This window comes from Sciurus carolinensis, chromosome 3 (genome assembly GCF_902686445.1).
Source record: "Sciurus carolinensis chromosome 3, mSciCar1.2, whole genome shotgun sequence".
NCBI classification, from domain to species: Eukaryota; Metazoa; Chordata; class Mammalia; order Rodentia; family Sciuridae; genus Sciurus; species Sciurus carolinensis.
The window spans coordinates 120,775,201-120,799,968 of NC_062215.1; the positions used below are offsets into that span (position 1 = coordinate 120,775,201).

Genomic DNA, 24,768 nt, shown 5'->3' on the forward strand with positions numbered 1-24,768 from the left:
AATTAATGGTAATTAAAAAAACAAATCTAAAACCTAAAAGTAAAGCTATTATTATCTCTATTTTCAAACAGATCATAACTTCCAATTAATTTATTGTACCTAATTTGTTCAGGCTAACAACTATGAAGAGCAGAAAAAAAGAAAGCATCAGAAAATAGAAGTCAGGTGTGGTGGCACATCTATAATACCAGCTACTGAAGATGCTGAGGCAGGAGGAGCTCAGGTTGAGGCCCACTTTGGCAACGAAGCAAGACTCTGTGCCTCACCAAAAAAAAAAAAAAAAAAAAAAGAAGAGAGAGAGAGGAAAAAAATTAAAGAAATATGAGAACATTTATAAAACAAGATAAAAGGTAAAAACAGAAAATGTTCAAGATGCAATAATTTCTACGAATCCATAAACCGAAATCCTTCATGATAAACAATGTAAAAGCTCCCAATATATTTAGATAGACCATAAGACAATAAACAGTAATTTAAGGTCAGGGGATAAAGGTTTAAGATTTGATAATTACCCAGTAGGAAATGAAGAAAAAAAACTTTGGTGCTAAAGAAAGATTTATTTTAAACATATACTGCTCAACTCTTATTTAAGTTATACAGATGTATTATAAAAGATGAGTATTAAAGATTTAATTAAGCCAAAATAGAATTATATGTGTATACTTTACAAACATGAAAATTATGGCATATACTACATGTAAATACACATGTGCAAAGAGACACAACTGTTTTCTAATATTAATTAATGAAGATAATAATTCAATGAAATTTATATTGTGACAAATATCCCAATCTCAGTAGAAAAAAAAGAGAAATATATTCTAGAACATCTAAAAGTAGAGGAGGAAAAATGGCTGTCATATTAAATCATTATGAATTCCTTTTTTGCAGGAGGGGTACCAGGCATTGAACTCAGAGGCATTTGACCACTGAGTCACATCCCCAGTCCTATTCTGTATTTTATTTAGAGACAAGGTCTCACTGAGTTGCTTAGTGTTTCGCTTTTGCTGAGATTGTCTTTGAACTCGAGATCCTACTGTCTCAGCCTCCCACGATGATATACAGAGGCATGTGCCACCATGCCTGGCTCATAATAAATTCTAAAATAATTTATCTTTGCATCTTGGGCTCAGGTAGGGGTCAGGACAAAAATTGTACAGAATCTAGTGAGAGAAGGTTGTATTTAGACAGGGAAGGGTTCTACAAAAAGAACAGCAAGTAGGAAAATCAAGGTAAATTCCAAAACATGGTAAATACTTGTAATCAAGAAACACTAGCTTCTTATCCTCATAAAATGAAAAGGCAGATAAGCACATGAACATATTTCTAACTCCTTCAAGTACTATTCTAAAACCTTTAAATAAGGGTTGGGGGTTGGAAGGACAGCTTTGTGGTAGAGTGCTGGCCTAGCACGTATGAGGCCCTGGGTTCAATACTCAGCATGCATGCATGAATAATTAGTAAGTAAATAAAAGATAACCTATTTTTATTGTGAAGTAGATGACATTATTAGATATATAAGTCCATCTACCTTTCTTCAATTAGGAGGAAAGAATGTTACTAGTCCTGCTTGTGACTAATCTTGCCCACCCAGGATCTAGATTTCACTCATTCATACCTCTCCCTGAAAAGGTTTTTTGTTTCTCTCTTTAGCACTTTGCTTGTTTCCATCACTGCTCTATAATCCTTTCCTTCCCATATAATTTACCAAGCCTGTTTGACTCTTTTGTGACAATCTGACTTTACTTACTACTCCCTTAGTTCATTTTCTGTTTTTCTTCCCATTGTCTACCCACCTCCATAAAAAGGTACTCCTCTTTTCTCCAGTCCAACTATCTCACTTGCTAATATCTCCAAGCATTACACAGAGAAAGAGAAAAAAGGTGTGTTCATATATAAAAGCAAGTTTTAAACTTTTGGGTCTCAGAACCCCTCTATAACTCAGGTATTATTGAGGACCCCAAAGAGCTTTCATTCATGTGGGTTACAATTATTGGTATTTACCATTTTAGGATTTAAAGCAAGAAATGTTGTAACACTAGAATGCAGAAATTCACAATGCATATATCATCAATGTAATGACATCACGTACATACAGTCTCTGGAAATTTTCACTGTAAATTCATGAGAAAAATGAAAGGAAAAAAAGTCAAACAATGTCTTAGCATTGTTATAAAAACCATTCTGACCCTGTAGACTCCTTGAAAGAATTTCAGGAACCCTTAGGAATCCTCAGACTACACTTCTGAGATTGTGCTATCTACACCCAACCTTTAGGTAATATATATGGCCAAACACTTCTTAGTCTGAACTTCTTCCTAAATTCCAGATAGCTTCAACTACAGTTATATCCTCATTTGTTCATTACACAGGTATTCAAACTTGATCTTACCAGAACTCATTGTCTAGTAAGACAAATCTGTTCATCTTCCTTCTGTGTTGTCTTATCTCAGTCAAAATAACTAAAGCTAGATACCTTTCAATCTAGCCAGATTTTTTAATTATCCTATGCTCTTTTTCTTTCCTTTTTTATGCTAATTCAAACTCATCGAATCCTGATTATAATTTTTAAATCCAGTGAAATGTGTGAACTTGTAAGAAATGCAAACACTTAATCCAGACCCACTGACTTAAGAATATAAGTAATTCATTTGCATGTTGAAGTTTGAGAGGCATGTGCCTGGGTGGTAAAAGGTTTAGTAACTTCTCAGTAGAGAATCTAAAGAAGAAAACAAAGTCCAACAGACAAACTTGAGAAAAGTATAATTAGAAACTCTCTCCAACTTTTTCATCTCAATATTAAACCTTTGGGACTTGGAGTTTTGTAATGAAGGTAGGATTCCTTAACAAAATGATCTAACAATTCAATCCTATCCTCTGCATCACCAAAAGTAAATTGTAAAAGCCTTTCATAATTCTACATTGTCTTTTGTCTCGCATTTCAGTGGTTCTCCATCACCTCAAGTCCAAATTCCTTATCATGAAATACAAGGGTCTTCAAAACCTGATCCCTGTTTATCTTCCACTATTTTTGCATATATAGCCTATAGTATAAGTTTGTAAACTATTGGAATCACCTAGGCAGTTTGGTATTTTTAAGCTTCTCAGGTAATCTGAAATGCATGAGGGGCTGAGTCACTGATCTATGTCTGTAACCAAACTGCTTGTATACCTGTATACAAAAGCAAAAGCAGGGCTGGGAATATAGCCCAGTTGGTAGAGTGCTTGCCTCACAAGCACAAGTCCCTGGGTTCAATCCCCAGCACCACCAAAAAAAAAAAAAAAAAAAAAAAAAAAGGCAAAAGCACACTCTAGTCCTCTTCTGCCGACCTTTTTATCATATTTTGTTCTTTGGGATGAATTCACAGTTTTTCTTAGTAACTAACTCAACTATCATCTCTTTTTTGAAGGGAGTCCTTTTTGCCTATCTTCTCCTGAAGGGAGATGGAACTGGGAGGAGCCTATCTTTGCTTGCATATTACCTTGTACTTATTTATGTTATAGCATAGCACACACTGTCCACAAAACGGTGTCTAAATGTCTGTCAATCCTACTAGACACTGATCTTATTTGAAGGAAGGAACTGTATCCTGTTTATCTTTATATCCTGTACTTGGGCACAGAGACTAAAAGACAACAGATATGCAATAAATGCTCACTGAACACAACACTGAATTTTGGAGCCTATTCAAAAGACCTACAAGTGATGTAAAATAAAGTAAAATTAAAAACAAAAGCACTGGACTGCTTACCTACCAGGTGGTTTCATTATTAACAAGAGGAAATCATTTTCATTCTACAATTCTACATTTAGAAATAAGTGAAATTCACATATAAAGTAATTCACATGTAAGAGAAATAATAATTTCAATTGAAGTAGATTCAATTGACCTAACAGTTACTATCACATGCTTTTCAGTTATAATAGAAGACAGAAAAGGATTCCGCGTGTCTGAAAAGAATATCAGACAGAAGAATACAAAGTAGAGAAAGGGACATTAGCTAGATAAAAATCACCTAAGAGGGAATCAACAGATAATGTCTAAGCTATGAACCAAAATAAAATGTACATATATTTATATTAAAATATGGAAATAAATACCAGGAATAAAAGTTAAAAGAATTAGGATGGGTATGGATGGGTGTTAGAAGACAGCTATTTTTAAAGAAATAAACCCTCTAGTACTATTTGTTCACAAAACCAAAACTACTATTTAAAAAATATAATGGATTACCAAAGTAAATGATATCAAGTTAATGGAATACTACATAACTTATAAAAGTTTACTCTCAATCACTTCATTTAACAAACTGTGAATATCTGTATTTTGATATGTATGAAATTTTATCTCAAAGGAGTCAATTAAGGTACCTACTATAAAGGTAAAACCTGGAATTCATTTTCTAGACAAGCAACTTCTTACATGGAAAAACAGAACAAAACAATAATAAAAGTTGATTCTTTATATGTTAAGGAAAATGTACAATCTGTAGTAATACCCAAAATATTTTGCCACTAGACTTTTATTAATCTGTAAAAATTCCAGATAAAGATCATAGGACGGCAAAAGCCAAAAGATTTTTCAAGATTTTCTGCTGTTGCTCCAAACATCAAAACTTCTACACAAATAAAGCTTTGTACATTCAATGGTTAAGCAAATTGTGTTTCACTGCAAATCAACTATAGTTCTTAAAACAAACAAAATAAAACACGAATACTTTTAAAATGTAGCCTTGGCATTCTCTAAAGGTAAGAGGAATTTTCTTATGGCTAATTTCTCTGGAAGAATTTATTTAGTAACTAAATCTACAACTCATATGGGGCATATACATACTTTCAAAGAACATAAAAGAAATAACAGTTACAGGTGATCTAACTTTTTGCTTTAAAAAAAAATCTATCAAAGACACCACATTTGGTGAATAGAGAAAAAGATTCAAAATTATTTTATTGCCTGCCCTTCATAACACAAAAGACTAGGAAAGAAGAGCATGTTAAATTACTGAATATACCCAATTCTATGAAAATATCAAGAAATGTTCCAAAGACCAGGAAATAAAAAGTAAAAATATTCTTGATACAATGTTTGAAAAACTGTACTTTGACTAGAGCTAAAGCTGCCACTTTTAAGGACTTAGTATAAGTGTGTTAACTTGAAAAAATCTAAACTGTGATAATCTGGTGCTACAGGGGCTACTAACGCTTACCTCAAGGGAACCTACTGCAGATAAAGTCCCGTCACTTGCACAGTCCTTTCAGCTGCCTGCCAGTTGTCTCTGCGGAAGGGAAAGCCTGATGAGTGAGAACCCTATGCCACACTCCTCTGGAGTGTCCGGGTGCCTGCACAGAACTGCACAACTGTCTACCTAGAGATTCCTAGATGCTTTCAATAACAAAGGACTAAAAAGATGTTACCACTGAACTTCTCTTTCCACTGAACATTGAAACCAAATGCCAAAAGAGTGCTGACCACCTACCTAATAGTATTAACAAGGTGACAGACAGATCTTTACTAACCCAAGTAGAAGAAAGACTGAAATGAATCAAGCAGAAATTAGTTAACAATGACAGGGAAAATACAAGCACACACACACACACACATCAAAAATTAAGTGACAAGTATATAATCTGAGAGAAAAAGCTATGGCCACAAAATGTGAAATTGTAGCATCAACAAATGAATGCTAAAACACAAAGAAATTCCTGTCTACCCATTTTTTAAAAGATGCCATCAAGTATATAATGTTCAAAATGAACTCTACCTTGGATTCAAATCCCTACTTATACTGTGTATTTTCTTAGGGGGGTCAGTAAATGGGTATGAGGGGAAGGATTTATCAGATTTTTTTAAATGTGCAAAGTGAAAACTAGCAATATGATTTCATAAGAAATTCTAAAAACAAGATAACAATGTATATCTCTAAGAAAGTACACAAACTCTTACTAGAAATCAAACTTAGGAGAGAAATACAAAAGTAATAATAGAAAACCATCAAATGCAACATATTTTAAAAACCACCTTCATCTCAGAATTATCAATAGCTAATAATAGTCTTCCATTAAGTATATCTGTATATCACTATGTACAAGTTCAGCTATATAACCAAAGAAACAGTATTTTTCTAATGTCAAATACAGTCTTCAATCTGAATATTGTTGTTTTGTAAGGCAGAAAATATTCCTAAAAGAACCTTAAAAGTTCTAACTTTAGCATTAAAATGATGGAGAAAAAATACCCCTACTTAATTAAAAAGATAACAGCTTTTATTTTAACAGTACCATACTTAAAATGGAAGTACTTACCTCTGATTCTTTGTCACTTAAAGATCCCAAGCTTCCAAAACTGTGATTAGAGCTTTCATTATTTGTTGAGGCCTGTTAAAAATTTTTTAAAAGGTAAAAATTAGTAGTAATTTCTTATAAAGTACACAATCTATCTTCATAAATGAAAATTCAGTATGACTCTTTTAAGCATGGAAGCCAAGTGAAGTAAAAGTAAGAAATACAAAGCTTTTAACACTGTCAATATCTTGGCAAGTTTTATCAAGCAAATAAAGTTCTGCTATGTTTCAGGAACTGACTTTATTTTTTAGAATACCAGCTCAAAAACAAAGGAATTGGGCAACTGCTAGGATAACAATATCACTAAAATTAGTACCCCATATAAAAACTAATGTATTATTTGACCTAAAACATTATTTTCACTGTCAGTCCCCTTCATAATTACCAATTCTATCATCTCATACACATCCTTCTGCCCTCCTTCATATTAATGAATTACCCTTGATTTTTTTTTGTTGTTGTTGTTTAAGCTCCTAAAAACCTGTTTTACCATTCTGATCATTGCTATGCTCAAGGGTTTCCCTATTTCCTGAAAAATTTTTGAACTGTGACTAACAGAAAGAAAGGAGCTATCATTCTTTAGGATGCCATCTGCTTTATTTTCAATACAGTTTTATGATGTTTATTATTTTGTGAACTTTTTGTGCCATAATTTATTGAATTAATGTCTTCCAGAAGCATTTAAAAAAGAGACCAACAGGTTAAGGCACATATACCAAAAGACAAATTAACTTCCTGTAAGCCAGTTGATATGCTCACGTTTCCTTTCCATTTGTAAGAGTAGCTGCCTATTATTAAAATTAACAGTAATCCTACCTAATAGTAATCCTACTATTAACAAGTTACAAGTTGGCCTATAATCATCCTTAGATAAATTTTCAAATTGACAACTACAAACATGTTCACTACTACGCTGGACACAGTAAAGGCTGTTTTCAATATAGGTCAGCACTTGAAATGCTTAAGATTTAAGGAATACTTGGAAAAAGTTACAATCTAATTAGGGCAAGTTTGTCAAAACTGAAAAAATTATAACATCAACTGCAATTAAATGATAAATTAGAAAGATTCTGAACAATGGAAGCAGTGACAAAGTTTTTGAGCATCCATAAAAAAAAAAAAAACAAAAAAAAAACTAAATAGTAAATCAAAAACCCCAGAGACAACATTTACAACAACACTAGGGGACAAGAATTTCCATAAATCCCTACTAAAACAGTAGGTGGAGAAAAATCACCAAGAACCACAAGACTTGCATGGAATCATTTATTTGCATGGGAAGAAGCAAAAAGAAACATGTCTGCAAGAACTGAGAACAAGATAGTCCCCAAACTGCAAAGAACTCATCAAAACCAATAGTCAACCTTGAGTACTGAAACTATACTTGGAAGGGTTTTGCCCTTTTAAATCGTGACTAAATGCAAGGAGTTCACCTTGCAGTCTAAGTTTAAGAAGTTGAAACAGTCTCTCCTTTACGAACTCTTGAAACAAACCATTCCATGACAGGGAGGTACAATGAGTATATATCAATGGGTACAGAATTAAAATTAAGCACCACAGGTACAACTGCAATAAAAGTGAGGAAGAAAAGTCACCCTGAACCACATCTTAGTATACAGGACATCCAATTTCACAAAAAGTAAGCAACAGAAAATGATGTTGGTTAGCCCAATAAAGTTGTGATAAGAAAAAGGAATAAGGTATAGAATAATATTCTAACAATAAAAACAAACCAGAAACACATACCTAAAAAATAGGTGAAGATTATAACCTACTATTTTCAAAATGAGACAAAGGACATTACAAAAATGATTCAAGCAAGAAAGAAAAACATTACACTGAATCCATAGATAATTTTAAGAAATCAGCATAACACTGTCTTCCAAATCATAAACTTTAAACCTCTCATTCAGTTAGAGCTTTTTGATTTCTCTGCACTGTGCAGTTTTTAGTGACAATGTCTTGAGTATCTTCTGTCAGATTACTAATTATTTTGTATTTTTTATACTGCTACACACATGGTATCTTTTAAAAACTTCAGTTTCCATTTGTTGTTGTTGACATATACAAATGTAACTAATTTTAGTACATGGTTTATATCCAATGATCCTGATTAATTTTAGTTTTATTCATAGATTCTTTGTGATTTTTTCTATGTCACAATCACATTGTGGGAACAATCTTTATTTCTGTATAAGTACTGGTTACATGACTGTGTTTAGTTAGTGAAAATTCATCAGGCAATATACTTATGAGCTGGGGATTTGGCTCAGTTGTAGGGTACTTGTCTAGTATGCATGAGGCCCCAGGTACAGTCCCCTGTACAATAATACCAACAACAAAAATATACCTTTGATATATGCATTGCTCTATATGTACTGAGGAGAACTACTTATGAGCTCTGCAATTTACCTAAATGGTTTCACTACTGATATAAAAATCTTCATATTTTATCATAAGGCATTTCTTGTAAAAATCATTTATTTAAAAAGGTTGATAATTTCAGTATTGATTCCTTAGAGAACATAATTATAATAGTTTTTCATAGATAAGTATTTATTCTTTATTTAATAAGGATTTTTTAAAAATTACAGACACAATATTTATTTATTTTTATGTGGTGCTGAGGATGGAACCCAGTGCCTCACACATGCTTGGCAAGTGCTTTACCACTGGGTTATAACCATAGCACCCCCCTCCCATTTATTCTTAATCTTAGCTTCTGTGCATCAGAATTTAGAAATGCTTTTCCTAATTCCAATGTAACTACTTTAAAAATTATTTTTCTTTTTAATTAGCACATTATAATTGCACATGTTTATGGAGTACAGTGTTATATTTCAAAATGTATATAATATGTATTGATCAAATCAGGGTAATTAGTATTTTTATTTCCTTATCATTTCTTCTAACTCCTCTCTCCCAGTTCTTTTTCTTTTTTTTTTCTTCTTCTTCTTCTTTCTTTCTTTTTCTCTTATTTGATACTGGGGATTGAACCCAGGGGCACTTTACCACTGAGCTACAATCCCAGCCTTTTAAATTTTGAGACAGGGTCTCACTAAATTGCTTAGGGTCTTGCTAAATTGCTGAGGCTGACTTTGAACTTGCAATCCTTCTGCCTCAGCCTCCAGAGTCACTGGGATTAGAGGCGTGCACCACTTTGCCTGGCATTCTTCTAGTTCTTTACAAATATATAAGGTTATTGTAACTACAGTTGCCCTACTGCTACTAAAATGTGTTCCTCCTATCTAACTGAATTGTGATATGTGTTATCCAACCTCCCCAACTACTTAGCCTCTAGTAATGCTACTCTCTAACATTTTGGGATCAACATTTTTGGCTACCACATAGGAGAGAGAATGTTTGCTTTCTGTGTATCTTCTAGTTCCATCTAATTTTCCTGAAAATGACTGGATTTCATTTTTTTAATAGGTAAATAATACTTCATTACGTGTACGTGTGTCCTATTTTTCTTAACTATTCATCTGTCAATGGACACGTTAGCTGACTCCCAATCCTGGTTATTGTAAATAGTGCTGCAAAACACATGGGTGTGCAGGTATCTCTTTCACATGCTGATTTAATTTTCTTTGAATTTTTACTATTAGTGGGATAGCTGGTAGATATATGTTTAGATTTATGAGGTGCTGTGGTTTAGATGTGAGGTGTCCCTCAAAAGATCACATGTGAGGCAATGCAAGAGGTTTGCAGAAGAAATGATTGGGTTATAGCCTTAACCTAATCAGTGGATTAATTCCTGATGGGATTAACTGAGTGGTAACTAGAGGCGGGTGGGATGTAGTAGAGGAAGTGGTTCACCAGGGGTGTGGCTATGGGTATATATTTTGTATCTGGAGAGCAGAGACTCTCTCTTCACTACTGATCACCATGTGAGCTGCTTCCCTCTGCCACATTCTTCCCATACAATGTTCTGCCTTACCTTAAGCCACGGGGAATGGAGACTGCTGTCTATGGATTGAGACTTCTGAAACTGTGAGCCTTCAAATAAACTTTTCCTCCTAAAATTGTTCTGACCAGATCTTTTAGTCACAGAAGCAAAAAAGTTGACTAGAACAAGAGGAATCTCCATATAGTTCCCCATAATGGTCATGCTAATTTATATTCCCACAATCAGTCAGTAAGAGTTTTCTCTCCTATTCACATTCTTGCCAACATTTGTTATTTTGCTTTTTAAATAACAGTCACTGTTACTAGGGTAAGATGATATCTCACTGTGGTTCTGGTTTGCAATTCCCTGATGGCCAGTGATGTATAATCCTATAAGGTTTTCACTGGTAATCTGGCCAAGAGTATGGTGAAAAGAACAATCTTTAAACTAGCAGATACGATTTTTTTTTTACTGAAACTATTAAAATTAACATTTAAAATTCTGTTGCACTAGCCACATTTTAAGTGCTCAGTAGCCATCTGCAGCTAGTAGCAAACAGCAAAACAGGCCATGAAGATATAAAACAGGGCCACCATTCTAGAAATTTCTGTTGGACAGAGTTGCTATAGACTAGGGGTCAGAAAACTATGTAGCTCTCGATATTTTTACAAATAAAATTTTACTGGAACATAGTCACACTCATTTGATTACATATAGTTTATGGTTATTTTAGTGCTCTGACAGCAGAACTGACAAGAACAATTGTGAAAAAGACCATATGATGTACAGATATTAACTACTTGGACTACAGAGAAAAAGTTATAAACCTTTGCTACAGAACATACCAAAAAATAAAACAAAAAACAAAACCAACAAAACAAAACATCATGTAGGGGTATGCATGTGTGAGAAGAATGAGAATGCTTTAACAGTTAAGAGTGCAATGCTATATTTCACCAACAGATGCCCCCACCTAACCAGATATAATCTAGTGTAAAAATTCCTTGCTTCCCTAAAAAAGCAGTCTTAAATCAAATTTGAAATTCAAGTCTTATGATACAAAATACAGTGAACACTTCCCATTTTAGGTGCTCACCATTCATTCCAAGTTCAAGATAGTACCACAGTTTCCTTCTGGAAGACTATAGATCAACTTGCCTAACTACCCTTCTTTCATATACTCTCCACCCATTCCTATAGCCAAGAAACCAAAGGGAAAGCACAAAACCAGTACTCAAATAATCAATTCTCACCCCTAGAACTTTGGGTCTTGAAAGTGATATAATACAGAGGGAGGGATGGGGGAGAGGAAAGTGAGATAGAATAAGACAGTCAGAGAGTATGAGTGTGTGTGTGTGTGTGTGTGTGTGTGTGTGTGTGTGTGAGAGAGAGAGAGAGAGAGAGAGAGAGAGAGAGACACACACACAAAAAAAATGTACGTTTGAATCCAGTGGAGATACAGAAGCAGAATGTGAGCATTTCCTGCTGCCTAGACACCCAGAGTTGCCCCAGATTCCTCTTCAAGTCTGGTTTTCCCAACCTCTGAACCATTCTGTGAATTGCTCAATATCCTGCCAAAATCTTCCCTTCTTGTTTAAGGTAGCTAGAAGTTGGTTTCTTTTTCTGCAAATGAAGCCCAATAATTAATATAAAATGTGAACCATTTAACAATGGTTGGCAGAAAATATGGAATGAAATGAAGTGGAAAATAAAATCACTATCTTAAAAACAAGATAATTTGTCCATCTATAACATTTCATTTTACCAAATACTTTGACTAGGATGAGCTCTAGGGTAAAATAGGTTAAGTTCTGATCTCTACCCACAATTTCAATCAGCACCACCATAATTCTGGTTTCTGGCTCTTTTCAAGTTGCCTATTATTCATTCATTATTCTGTCCTTAGCTCTCTGTTGTCAATTAATTTAAATATTAATTCAGGAGTTTAAATTTTAGTTTGCAACTATGAGTACACAGGCATAGTCAGTGGTATGTTCCATCTCTGAAAACATCTTTAGTTCACTAATATTCCAAAACATTCACTATATGCCAGTGGGAATGTCATATTTTAACAAAATTTGAAATGTAGATTTAACCTACAAACTATTAAGATCACACTCCAACTCTTAAGGACAACATGATCAACATGTGAAACCAAGATATGTCCAACTGCAAGTTATTTAACTATACTTGCTCTCCCTTTGACCATTACTAGAATTATTATAAGGTATTTGAGACAGGGATTGTGTTCTCTGTATGTAAACCAAGGATATTAAATGAAACTTTACATATGAGTACTTTAAAATACATGCTGGGTGAGCTGGAGATGTAGCTCAAAGGTAGACAACTTGCCTACCATGTCTGAGGTTCTGGATTTAACACTGAGCACTGGAAAAATAAAAAATAAAAAAGCTGAGGGAATGAAGCAAGTGGGTGTTTTATTTTGTTTTTCATGTGATGTTATCAGCTCAGCAGTAAGTAAATTAGTAAACCAAACAAACACTGGTCCTATTTTCAGTTCAAAATGGCTTGTTGGATCTCACTAGCGGCATAAGATCTCACTAGGGATCTTTGTTGGATCTCACTAGGGGCACAAATATTAAAGCAAGTTCAGAAAGGCTACATGAGCCATGGGAACTTCAGGTGGAATTCAAATATTTTCCCCAGTTTTCTTTAGAATACATCCAAGTCTCAAATCTAGTCTTCTAACTGCCTCAGTCTCCAAAGTTTTCCAAAACAGAATTAGAATCAGGGTATACTATTTTGATTTCTTAAAGTTATTTTACCCCCAAAATTGAGCATCTGAGATATACCACAGTCCCTTGACCTAAAGATCTTAGCAGTCTGGCGAAAAGTAAATTAACATGTGATGGGGCAATTTCTGTTCTGGTATATAGATTATCAATTGAAGGACACAGGTTTGAAAATTTGGATTTGAGCAATCAGGTGGAAAAAAGTAGTCAGAGAAACATCTGACTCTTGACATTTAAACAGCAATGAATCTGACAAGGGTATGTGAAGCAAAGTAAACTGCATGTTCAACAGAAAAAAGATGTGACAAATTATGCTCATTATGGAACCACTGGTGGTCTGTTACAACTAGAGAAAAGTATGAGTATAAAGAAAAGATGAAAGGTGGGGCATAAAATTGGGTCACAGGGATAAGGCAGTAATCAGAAAGGCCTTATAAGGCTAAATATTTTGAGCCTAAAAACTGTGTGAAACCATTTAAAAATTTCTAAGCAAAATAGTACGTAATCAGATATGCCTTTTAGAAAAAGCAACCAACTGGGAAGATACCTTCCAAACTCACTTTCTTTCCCTCTGGAGAGAATTTAACATTCACATAAACCAGCAGCTGTGATGCACATACTTTCTTTCTCTTTGGGGGTGTGGGTACAGGATGGAGGTGGATAATAAAGGTTAATAAAGGATCAGTGGACCCTGAAAGTGACTCTATACATAATTAGACAGCTTTTTAAAAATTTTATTTACTTTTTTGTTGGTTCTGGAGATTGAAACCAGGATCTTGCAAATTCTAAGCAAGCACTCTTACTACTGAGCTACATCCACAACCACGGACAGCTTAATGTCCCTGTTTACAACGCTGGGAGAACCAATAATATAGAACAAGGAAAAAGGAATAGCCCCAACCTTTTGGACAAATATATTGTTAAAAATGTCAATTCCATGGGCTGGAGAGATAGCTCAGCTGGTAGAGTGCTTGCCTCACAAGCACAAGACCCTGAGTTCGATCCCCAGTACCGCAAAAATATAAAAATAAAAATAAAAAAATTTAAAAAAGTCAATTCCAGGGCCACATAAAGGTAGATCTAATGTCAAACCTGAGTTTATCACTTCTGCATACAGTACATATACAGAATCCTAAGGGATCCCCAAAACAACAAACAGCAACTACAAAACTATGAGAGCTAATGGTTCAGCAAAGTTGCAGGATACAAGATCAACACAAGAAATTCAATTGTAGTTGCATACAACGTCAATGAAGAATCTGAAAGTGAAATTAGGAAAACAATTCCATTTACAATACCATCAAAAAGAAGAAACTACTTAGGAATAAACTTAACAAAACAAAATGCAAAACTGGTAAACTAAAAACCATAAAATATCCTTGAAAGAAAATGTAAATGTAAATAAATGTAAAAACATTTGTGCTCATAGATTAGAACACTTAATATTATAAGAGGGCAATACTCGCCAAATTAACTGCCAAGTCTCATCAAAATCCCAGTTGTCTTTTTGCAGATGACATGTTTAGCAATCTTGATCCTAAAAGTCAGGAGTCCAAGAGACTGGACAATCCAAAACAATCTTGAAAAAGAACAAAATTGGCAGACAGACTACAGTTTTGAAACTTTCTACAAAGCTATATTACATAGTTTGATATGGCATAAGGACAGAAATACACATCAGTAGAATCCAGAAATAAATCCATACATTTATGATTCATAGACTTTTCAACAAATGATTCTGAAATTAACTGGCTAACCACATGCACAAGAATGAATATGAACTCCCTTCCTCCTAAATATACACAAATGAACTTAAAATGGATCAAAGATCTTAATATAAGAACTAGAACTATATATGTCTTAAGAAAACACAGGTATACATCTATGAGACCCTGGATTAGGCAATGTTTCTTACATATGATGTGCGTAGAATTAGGGAAAAACCTGCAAAATCATTTATTGGTAAGGGTCTTGTATCCACTATGTACAAATAATCCTTAGAGCTCAAGAGTTAATAAAATAACCAAATTTTAAAATAGGTAGAAGATTTTAACATATACCTCACTAAAGGAGATATATGAACAATAAGTACACAAAAATAAAAGAAGTTCAACACTATCCATCATTAAGGAAATGTAAATCAAAACACAATAAAATACCACTTTACACACCACTCAGAATGGCTATGATAAAAAAAATTAACGAGCACTGGATGTGGAGAGCACGAGGATGTGGAGAAACTAGAATTGCTCATGCATTGCTGATGGAAATATAAAATGGTAGAACTATTTTGAAAAAGTTTGGTAGTTTCTCAATATATTAAACACAGAGTCACTGTACAAATTAGCATTCCATTCCTGCCTATATACCCAAGAGAGCTAAAACATACTTCTACACAAAAACTAACAGAGTGTACCTAACAGTTCATAACATTTTTGTCAAAAAATGCCAACAACCCAAATGTCCACTAACTCATAAGTGGGTCAATAATATATAGCACATCCATACAATGGAATATTCAGTCATAGAGAAGAACAAGTACTGATTACGTACTACTGCATTCATGAACCATGAAAACCTTAAGCCAGGTGAAAAAAGCCAGACACAATGTTACATATTGTATAACTGCATTGACATAACATATCCATAATAGGAAAATCTAGAGAGACATAAAGTAAACTAATACATGCCAGGAACTAGGGTATAAGGTTGAACAGGGGAGCTGCTGCTAATGCCTATGGGTTTCATTTTGGGGGTGGGGAAAACATTCTGGAATTTGACAATAGTGATATGTGAACAACTATGTATATATTAAAAAAAACACTGAATGCATACTTGAAATGGGTCAATTTTATGGTACGGTAATTATCTTTCAATACAAAAAGATTATAAAAGTTCAAATTACTGGAGAGAAAAGATCATGAAAGAAAAAAAAGCTTGACAAAATATAGTATACAGCATGTATCAGGGCCAGCCTCAGCATCAATCATCTTTCAACCGTGTTTGCAGCTGCTACTCTCTAATGCCAGTGCAGCCTTTAGCTCATTCATGGAGTTCTAGCTGAAGAAGGGGCTACATAAGGAGGTGTCAATATCATGGCTCATGCACAGCAGACTCCCCTTCAAATCAACAGGGTGGTAAAGCACTCAGGAAGCAATCAGCAACTAAAATCACTTCCAAATATACCCTCTCTACCGGATAGATGACGAAACTCATCACAAGGCTGGGAACTGTGGTACTTTGTGACATCTGACAGTATCAAAAATCCACTGAACTTATGATTCATAAACTCCCCCCTTCCAGTGTCTGTTGTGAGAAATTACTCAAGTCTTCAAAAGAGATCTGCATTTCCAGAACAGTTACTGCTGCTTTGCAGGAGTCAAATGAAGCCTATCTGGTTGGCCTTTGTGAACAAACCAATCTGTGCGCTATTCATAACAAATGTGTAACAATTATGCCAAAAGACATCCAGCACACGCCGCATACATGGAGGATGTGCCTAGGAATTCACTATGATGGGAAATATTTTATTCTCAAAAAAAATTTTTTAAAATTAAAAAAAATTTTTTCCCATTTTGTTACTTTGGAACATCAGATATTTTCCCCATGGGGTCAAAAGGTACTTACTTTAAGTATATAATTTCAAGAGGGAAAATAGGGGACAGAAATCAGATATTGGCAGTTTTCCCATTTTCATTTGTGTTTGAATTTTTTATGTAAATGCATGAACATAAAGCATTAATGCAAGTCAGAATGTATCAGGAAACAAGTTTCAGCAATTTGACTACATAACAATTATAAATAAATTCATTAAATTTTTCTGGACAATTTCAGCACATAAATTTTTTTAAACAAGTAAATTTTTGATTGACAAACAACAAAAAAATGCAGCTGTATATAACCATTTATACAAACATTCAAATAAATATTATGTACACATGCAAATACGCGCAAAATTTTCAAAACAGAAAAAGAACTGTTTTAAATTAATTTTTAAATAGGCAATGTAAACAAGCTACTTCAGTTTATTTCTGAGTATCTTTGTAGAGTCTCTCTATGTCTACACAAGCAAATTAAATATATCTTCTTTGGTTCCTCACTTCTTACTCAAAGTTGGTATTATACAGAGTGCCCTGCAATACACATTTTTCTCTTAATACATCTTGAAGAACTTCCAACTCAACAAAAAGAGAGTTTCGTCATGTCTTTTTTCCTTTGCTATTTCCTTTCTTTCAAACAAGTAATCTACTATTTATGCCATATTTCAATAAATCCTTTATGATCCTGCCACAGAAGAGGAAGAATTTATTTTGTTGGCACCAGAGTTTCCCCTTTTTCTCATTTATTTATTTTCATTTTTGATTCTATAAACAGTACATTAACTTATAATAACAATTTTTATTCTTTTAAGTTTAAACTGTATGCAGTAACTTCTCACTATGTAACATAAGAAAATATATCTTCCACTTAGCTTCTTCCCCCAAGTGACAGCTACGTGGAAACTTTACATCATTACAGTTGGTAACGTTTTTTACCTTCTATCTATGTAAACTTACAAGGCCACAAACTCATGCCACAAGGGTCTGGCAAGTAAAATCAACAGGAGAAGTAAGCTTGGGTAGAAACAAAAGTGTGAATTATACTATAAAAGTCTTCTCTCCAGTTGTTTCTTACTATTTGCTGTAAACACTGAATTAATAAGGAACCATTGCCCTTAGGGCAAATAAAGTTTCTGCAAACTTCTGGACAAAATTTGGTCTATCAATCAATACATAACCTTTTTTATGTATTTAGGTTTAAAGACACTTTATTTAATATATTTTGTTGATTTACTAACAATTACCTTATGACCAATAGCACTATAATTTCTGAACAAAGCTTATCAATATATGTATTTCTTCTGTGAAGCACATCACAACCTTCTTGTACTTCTGAATACTAGGAAGTAATTCTGAACTATGGGGGTCATTTTAAACAGTGAAACCAATAACAAAAGTGTGAAAACCATAGCACTAAATAAACTGGGAAAAGAATATAGTATGAAAGCTTAAAAAAGAGTGTCAATTTGGCCAGGTGCAGGGACATATGCCTGCAATTCCAGTGGCTCGAGAGGCTGAGGCAGGAGGATCTCGAATTCGAAGCCAACTTTAGCAATTTATCAAGGCACTAAGCAATTTGGTGAGACCCTGTCTCTAAATAAAATAGAAAAAAGGGCTGGGGGTGTGGCTCAGTAGTTAAGTACCCCTACATTCAATCCCTACTATCAAAAAAGAAAAAAAAAAAAAAAGTGTCAATTTGTTCAGCCTCAGAGGACTTAAATTTTTCACCTCTCTGCATAGGTACAGGCCCTTAGATAACCACAAAAGCAAAGAGTTTTACTTTTTTTTTTTTTTTTTGAGTTTTACTTTTTAAGTAGTAAACAAATTTGAGCAAGTAGGTGAATTTGAAAATATGGAATCCTCAAATAATGAGAACTGACTCTGTAGAGAGGAAGGAACTGTATTCATCAAATCAAGCTTATCAATTGTATTATGCAAATCCTACACAGTCTTGCTCATTTATTTGAATAGTCTAAATCTAAGAGAATTATATTAAAATCCTTCACTATAATTGTTTTAACAAATCCACTATATATTTCCAGAACTGTTTAGCATGTAAAAATTTATAACTATCGTAACTTCTTTGTGAATCTTTAACCCATAAAAACAGATTCAAGTCCAAGTAATCTTGGAGTTTCTATTACAAGAAGGGAAACACAATAAACAAACATAAATGTTTAATACTACGAAGGAACCAATAGCTCTAGCTTAAAAAAAAGGAGGAGGCAGTGAAAGGGGTGGAGTGACATAGGTATCATCCTACGTAGCACAGTAAGAAAAGCTACTTGAAGAGGTGTCATTTAAGCAGAAATCTGAGTGAAGTGAGGGAGAACTACAAGGCAACTGGGCAGATAAGCAAGGGTAGGTACCATGGTGGTACAGCTGTTAGTAGAGATGGGCAACTAATGAGGGCTAGATCTCAGCACAGTGAAGATACTGAATTTTAAATATAACTGGAAATCTCTGGAGGGTTTTGAAGTGGGAACAAAACTGATCTCAAACTTATATTTTAATTATATTTTATTTTTCTATGATTATCTATAACTCTTTCTTTCCAGGTATTTCCAATTTTTATCATTTTTAAAGAGATGTTTATTGTCAACAGCCTATGGATAGATTCCCATTTCCTGTGATAATATATCTTGGCTTTATTTCTTCTATCTTATGTAACAGCAGACAAAATAAAATAGTTTGTTTCCTCTTTCTCCTTCCCTTACTTTTGTTGGATAATGTCTCTTTTTCATTCTACCTTCTAAAACCCACTGCAGTGATTTAACACTTCTATGTACATTATCTCTGTTGTCCGTGTTCACTTTCTTACTTTTGGTAAACATAATACTGTTTTTCATTACAGACAAATCAAATCCTAATTATAATTCTATACTCCTAGATGACTTACTTATCACCTTTCTCCTTACCCTTTTCTCCCAGAGCACCACCACTATTAGAAATTTGATCTTTAAGAGGGCTTTTACTGCTAGGTGTGGTAGAGTGTGCACACCTGTAATGCCAGTGACTCGCGAGGCTGAGGCAGGAAATCACAAGTTCAAAGTCAGTCTCAGCAACTTAGCAAGACCCTTTCTCAAAATAAAAAAGTTAAAAGGGTTGGGGATGTGGCTTAGTGCTTAAGCACCTCTTGGTTCAATCATCCCCGGTTCCAAAAAAAAGAGCATTGTTTCTTCTATATTAAAAACTTTTACTAAAATTTGCCTACATGATAATATTGCATTTGAAAGGTACCTTACCATTATTCAGTTACATAAAAATATTTTAAGAGCATTGCTCACTACTGGCCTACTTTTGTAACTTCACCTGCATTTATTTTTAAACAAGAATTTTTAAAAATTATACACCCAAGACTAAAGCAAACATTAATTATGATCTTCTGACATACATAAATACTGAAATTTCTCCTACTGTCACAAAGATGTCCTCTATAACTATTTCTCCACCAAATCAGGAGCAAATTAGGATTCAGATTTACACACTACATTTGGTTGTTATGTCTCTTAGTCTCTACAACCTAGAACAAACCCACTTATCCCACTTCATTCTTCATGGCACTGAATACTTTGAAGGGTTCAGGTCAGTTAACCAGGAGAATGTCCAAGGGGTACTTTCTCATGATTAAATTAAAAACAAACATTTGCAGCACAAAACCTATAGGTGACTTGTGTACCTCCTATTGCATTACCTTAGGACAGACTCTTTGTGACAATGCCAAATAAAAGCTTGGCCTTGTTTAATTATGGTGGGAACCATTGGTTTCCTTTTTAAAAACACTTTTTCTCTTTTGTAATTAATAACTAATCTATGGGGGATGAAACATTGAGAACTTGTAAATACATTGTTCTACAAAACATCTTCTGAAAATGGGATATTAAAAAATCAGCAATCAACTGTTTAATGGAAGACAGGTATTGTACAAGGAGGCATTAGGCAGTGTATGACAGAAGTCAGAAAATAATAATTATAAAAATGACATGAACAAAATTCAGCACTTAAGAGATAAAAACACTCATATTTCATCCAAAAAACCCAAATGTTGTTCTTAAGAAATACTTAAAGAGTACAAAAGGACAAAAAAATACCCAAGACAAACATGAAAAGAAAGCTGAAAGTGACATATTAACTGAAATTTGTGGGACAAAAAGCAGTTCTTAAAAGGATAGTATTAATCAGGCTATAAGAATGGTTAAAATAAATGAGCTGATACTACCCCTCAATTGCTAGAATGGCCAAAATGAAGGAAAAAAAAAAAAAAAAAACTACCAAATGTTGGTAAGGACATAGAAGAACTGAAAGTTCTCCTAAACTTTGAAAAAAAATCTCACACACTTTGAAAATCTGGCAGTTTCTAATCAAGTTAAACATATATTCACTCTATTCCTAAGTATTTTCCAAAGAGAAATGAAAACATTCACCAAAATATTTACATAAGAAAGTTTATAGTAAACTTACTCACAATATGCAAAACAAAAATATCCTAATTGTTTTAGTCGGTTTTTTGACTGCTGTGACTAAATGACCCAACCAGCACAACTGTACAGGAGGAAGTTTATTTGAGGGCTCACGGTTTCAGAGTCTTAGTCCATAGAAGGCTGGCTCCATTTCTCAGGGCTTGAGGTGAGGCAGAACATCATAGCGAGAGAGAGTGGTAGAGGGAAGCAGCTCACATCAGGGTGATCAGGAAGCAGAGAGAGAGAGAGAGAGAGAGAGAGAGAGAGAGAGGAGAGAGACTCCACTCTCTGGATATAAAATAAATATTCCGTAGCCACCCCCATCACTTCAATTAATCCCATCAGGGATTAATTCACTGATTGGGTTAAGACTCTTAAAACTAAATCATTTCTTCTCTGAACCTTCCTACATTGTCTCACATGTGAGATTTTGGGGGACACCTCATATCCAAACCATAACATAAATATCACTCCATGCTGTGATAAACTGATACAATAAAATACTATTGAGCAACAAAAAGGAATAAACTTTTAAAATAGCAACATCAATAAATCTCAAAAATACGTTAAATGAAAGAAATCTGATACAAAAGGATTACTGCATGATTCCATTTATAATGAATCCAAATTCAGGCAAAACTCATTTGTAGTGACAGAAATCAGATAGGGATTGGGGCAGGGGGGATTTGACAAATGAGAACTGACTAGAAAGAAGCAGAAGAACACTTTTTGAAGGAATTAAAATATTCTATATTTTGTTTTGTTTGATATACACAACATGTAAGCTATTCCCAAAGCTCTAATAGGACAGAATACACAAATGTTTATAGTTGTTTTCTAAATTACTGAAACACTGGAAACAACACAAACCTTCTTCATCTGGGAAATGAATTAAAAGAAGTGTGATATATTCATAGAGTGGAATAATACTGATTAGCAATAAAACAGTCACACTATTGATAATATTAAACAACACTGGTGAATGTTACATAAGTACCACAACGCTTAGTTAAAAGAAGCAAGACTCAAAAAACTACATACTAAAGTTCATACTCCATTTACATTACATTCTAGCAAAACTCAACTACAGAACTAGAAAAAAGGCTGATGGTTGCCAAAGGCAACCTAGAGGGGTTGGCTACAAAGGGACTTTGGGGGAATATTTTAGGGTAAGGGAACTATTTTTTATCTTAATTGTAATGGAGATTACACAATTATAGGTATTTTTAAAAATTTACAGCAGAATTATATACTAAAAAGGGTGAATTTTATTACATGGAAACTATACCTTAGCAAAAACCACAAGGGGAAAATATCATAACTGAACACATAAGATCTATATATTTTATGTTAATTACATCTCTAAGAAAATTAAGTAATTAAGCAATCACCTCAATAGATAAAAAAAAGAGCCACAGAAGCAAACCCAAAGCAACAATAAGTAAATTAAGGCAAAAATCAATGGAAAAAAAACAAAAGAAAAAGAGATACAGATTAAAGCGAAGGTCTTTTTCTCTGAAATACTCATTAGATTAAACAGAGCTCTGGCAAGAATGAATAGAAAAGGAGACTATGAAGAAAGTAAATTAAAGATTTTTAAAAAGTACCTTAACTATACACTAATTAAAAAAAGGAAAAACTTTAAACAAACATTTAAAGAAATTAAAATGTAGTAAAAAAAACTTTCCTTCTCAACAAATAACAGGCTGAGACACCTTTACAGGTGAATGTCTTCTTATATTCCCAAGAACATTTCCTATTATACTCAGGTTGTTGAAAAAAAAAAATCAGAAAAATAGTGAAAAGGTCCAGATCCTTTTATTGGGCTAGTGTGATACTAATTTATAAAACAGACACAGTGTGATAAAAATGTTGTGTATCTTGAGAGGGATATAAATTACAAGAGTATACGTTTGTCAAAAATCAATGAACTAGTGGGGGATATAGCTGAGTGGTAAAGTACTTGTCTAGCATACACAAGGCCCTGGGTTCAGACCCCAGTACTGCCAAAATGAAACAAAATCAAAAACAACTCAATGAACTATACTTTTCCAGATTATATATCTATTTCTTTCAAAGTCTATATATAAAAATCAAAATAAAATCCAATAAATATAGTTTAAAAATAGTACATCAAAATTAAGGAAGAAATGCACACAAGTTTAAACATTTTTAAATCTACTAAATAACCACATCAATAATCCAAATGGGAAAAAAGTCAGGATTCTTTCAACCTACAACAACAATGAAAGACTTTCACAAGTTCAACAACATTTATGATTTTTAAAACAAATAAACAAAAACAATTTCTTAACTAACCAGGAATAGAAAAGCTATTATTTAACTTCGTCATGGTTATATACTTACAACCTATAGTAAACATTAAACAGAAACTTTGGATGATTCCTCTTTTAGGGAAGAACAAGATATAGTACTGAAGGTAATTACCAACATTAAGAAAAATAATTATTATACAGTTAATATATAATATATATAATACACACACACCACACACACACACACACACACACAAAGATGACTGCTAGATACAAGACCAAATTTAAAAAACTAAAAGCATCCTAAGCCAGCAGTAACCAACTAGAAAATAAATTTTTAAAACTCTATAGAACTGAATAAATGGGGATACATTTCATGGACTAAATAAGACAACTTAATCTTATAAAGATATCAGTACTTCCCAAATTGATCTATAAATTGAATGTATTCAGAATAAAAATTACATTTGAATCTTTTAAGGAAATAGATACAAATAAGCTATTATAGAATTCCCAAATGCTAATAAGCACATGAAGAGATGCTCAAATTTTATGAGGGAATAAAGATCCATAAATAATTAAACTGGTCTTAAAAGAACAAAAGAGATTTGCCCTACTATATCAGAAGACATTCCAAAATACAACAGTATTTTCTAATGTAATATTAGCACAAGAACACAGAGACAGACTCATGAATGTATATAGTAATCATCTATACTTATCATGTGACAAATGATATATAGTAAATATTCAAGTCATATATAAATGATAAAGGTGGTATCACCAATCAGTGAAAAACACATGGATGATTTAAGAAGTATTTTATAGAAAACAGGTTCACCAGATGGAAGAAAAACAAAACTGAATTGCTACTATAGACCATATACGAATTTAAAGGTAGAACATGAAATATTGTTATTACAGCTCACTAGGAATTTCTTCAGTGTTATTCACTGCCCTTCAATTATTTCCAGCTACAAAAAAAACGGGGGGGGGGCCTGGAAATAAGGACAAGCTGGACATTTTGGTGCATACCAGTAATCCCAGCTACTCAAAGAGGTGCAGGAAGGAGAATGGCAAGTTTGAGGCTTGCCTCAGCAACTTAGTGCAATCCTTCCTCAAAATAAAAAAAAAATATCGAGGGCTGGGGTACAGTTCACTGGTCAAGTGCCCCTGGTTTCAATCCCCAGTACTGGGAAACAAACAAAAACAAAGAATGATGGTGCATGGTAGAGGAAATAATGGTCAACTAATGCCCAGAACTGTTGGCTGTTACCCTATATAGCAAAGGGAACTTTGCAGATGTGTATAAGAGCAAGAACTTTGAGTTAAGATTGTACCAGATTCTCTGCGTGGTCCTAAATGAATCATGTGAGAACTTAAAAGGCTTTTATCTGAAACATATAACATAAGGTCCTGAAAATGTTATGCTGTATTAGAATCAGGTT

The 24,768-nt window shown here is 33.6% G+C and overlaps 1 protein-coding gene across 1 annotated transcript in view; it reads right to left on the reverse strand.

Moving 5' to 3' along the window:
* Tlk1 (tousled like kinase 1) overlaps positions 1 to 24,768 on the reverse strand; it is a 139,350-nt gene that overhangs the window by 60,445 nt on the left and 54,137 nt on the right. Inside the window, exon 3 of the mRNA XM_047543133.1 lies at positions 6,305 to 6,376. Coding sequence (XP_047399089.1) covers positions 6,305 to 6,376 — 72 coding nt within the window. The remainder of the gene's footprint in view (positions 1 to 6,304; positions 6,377 to 24,768) is intronic.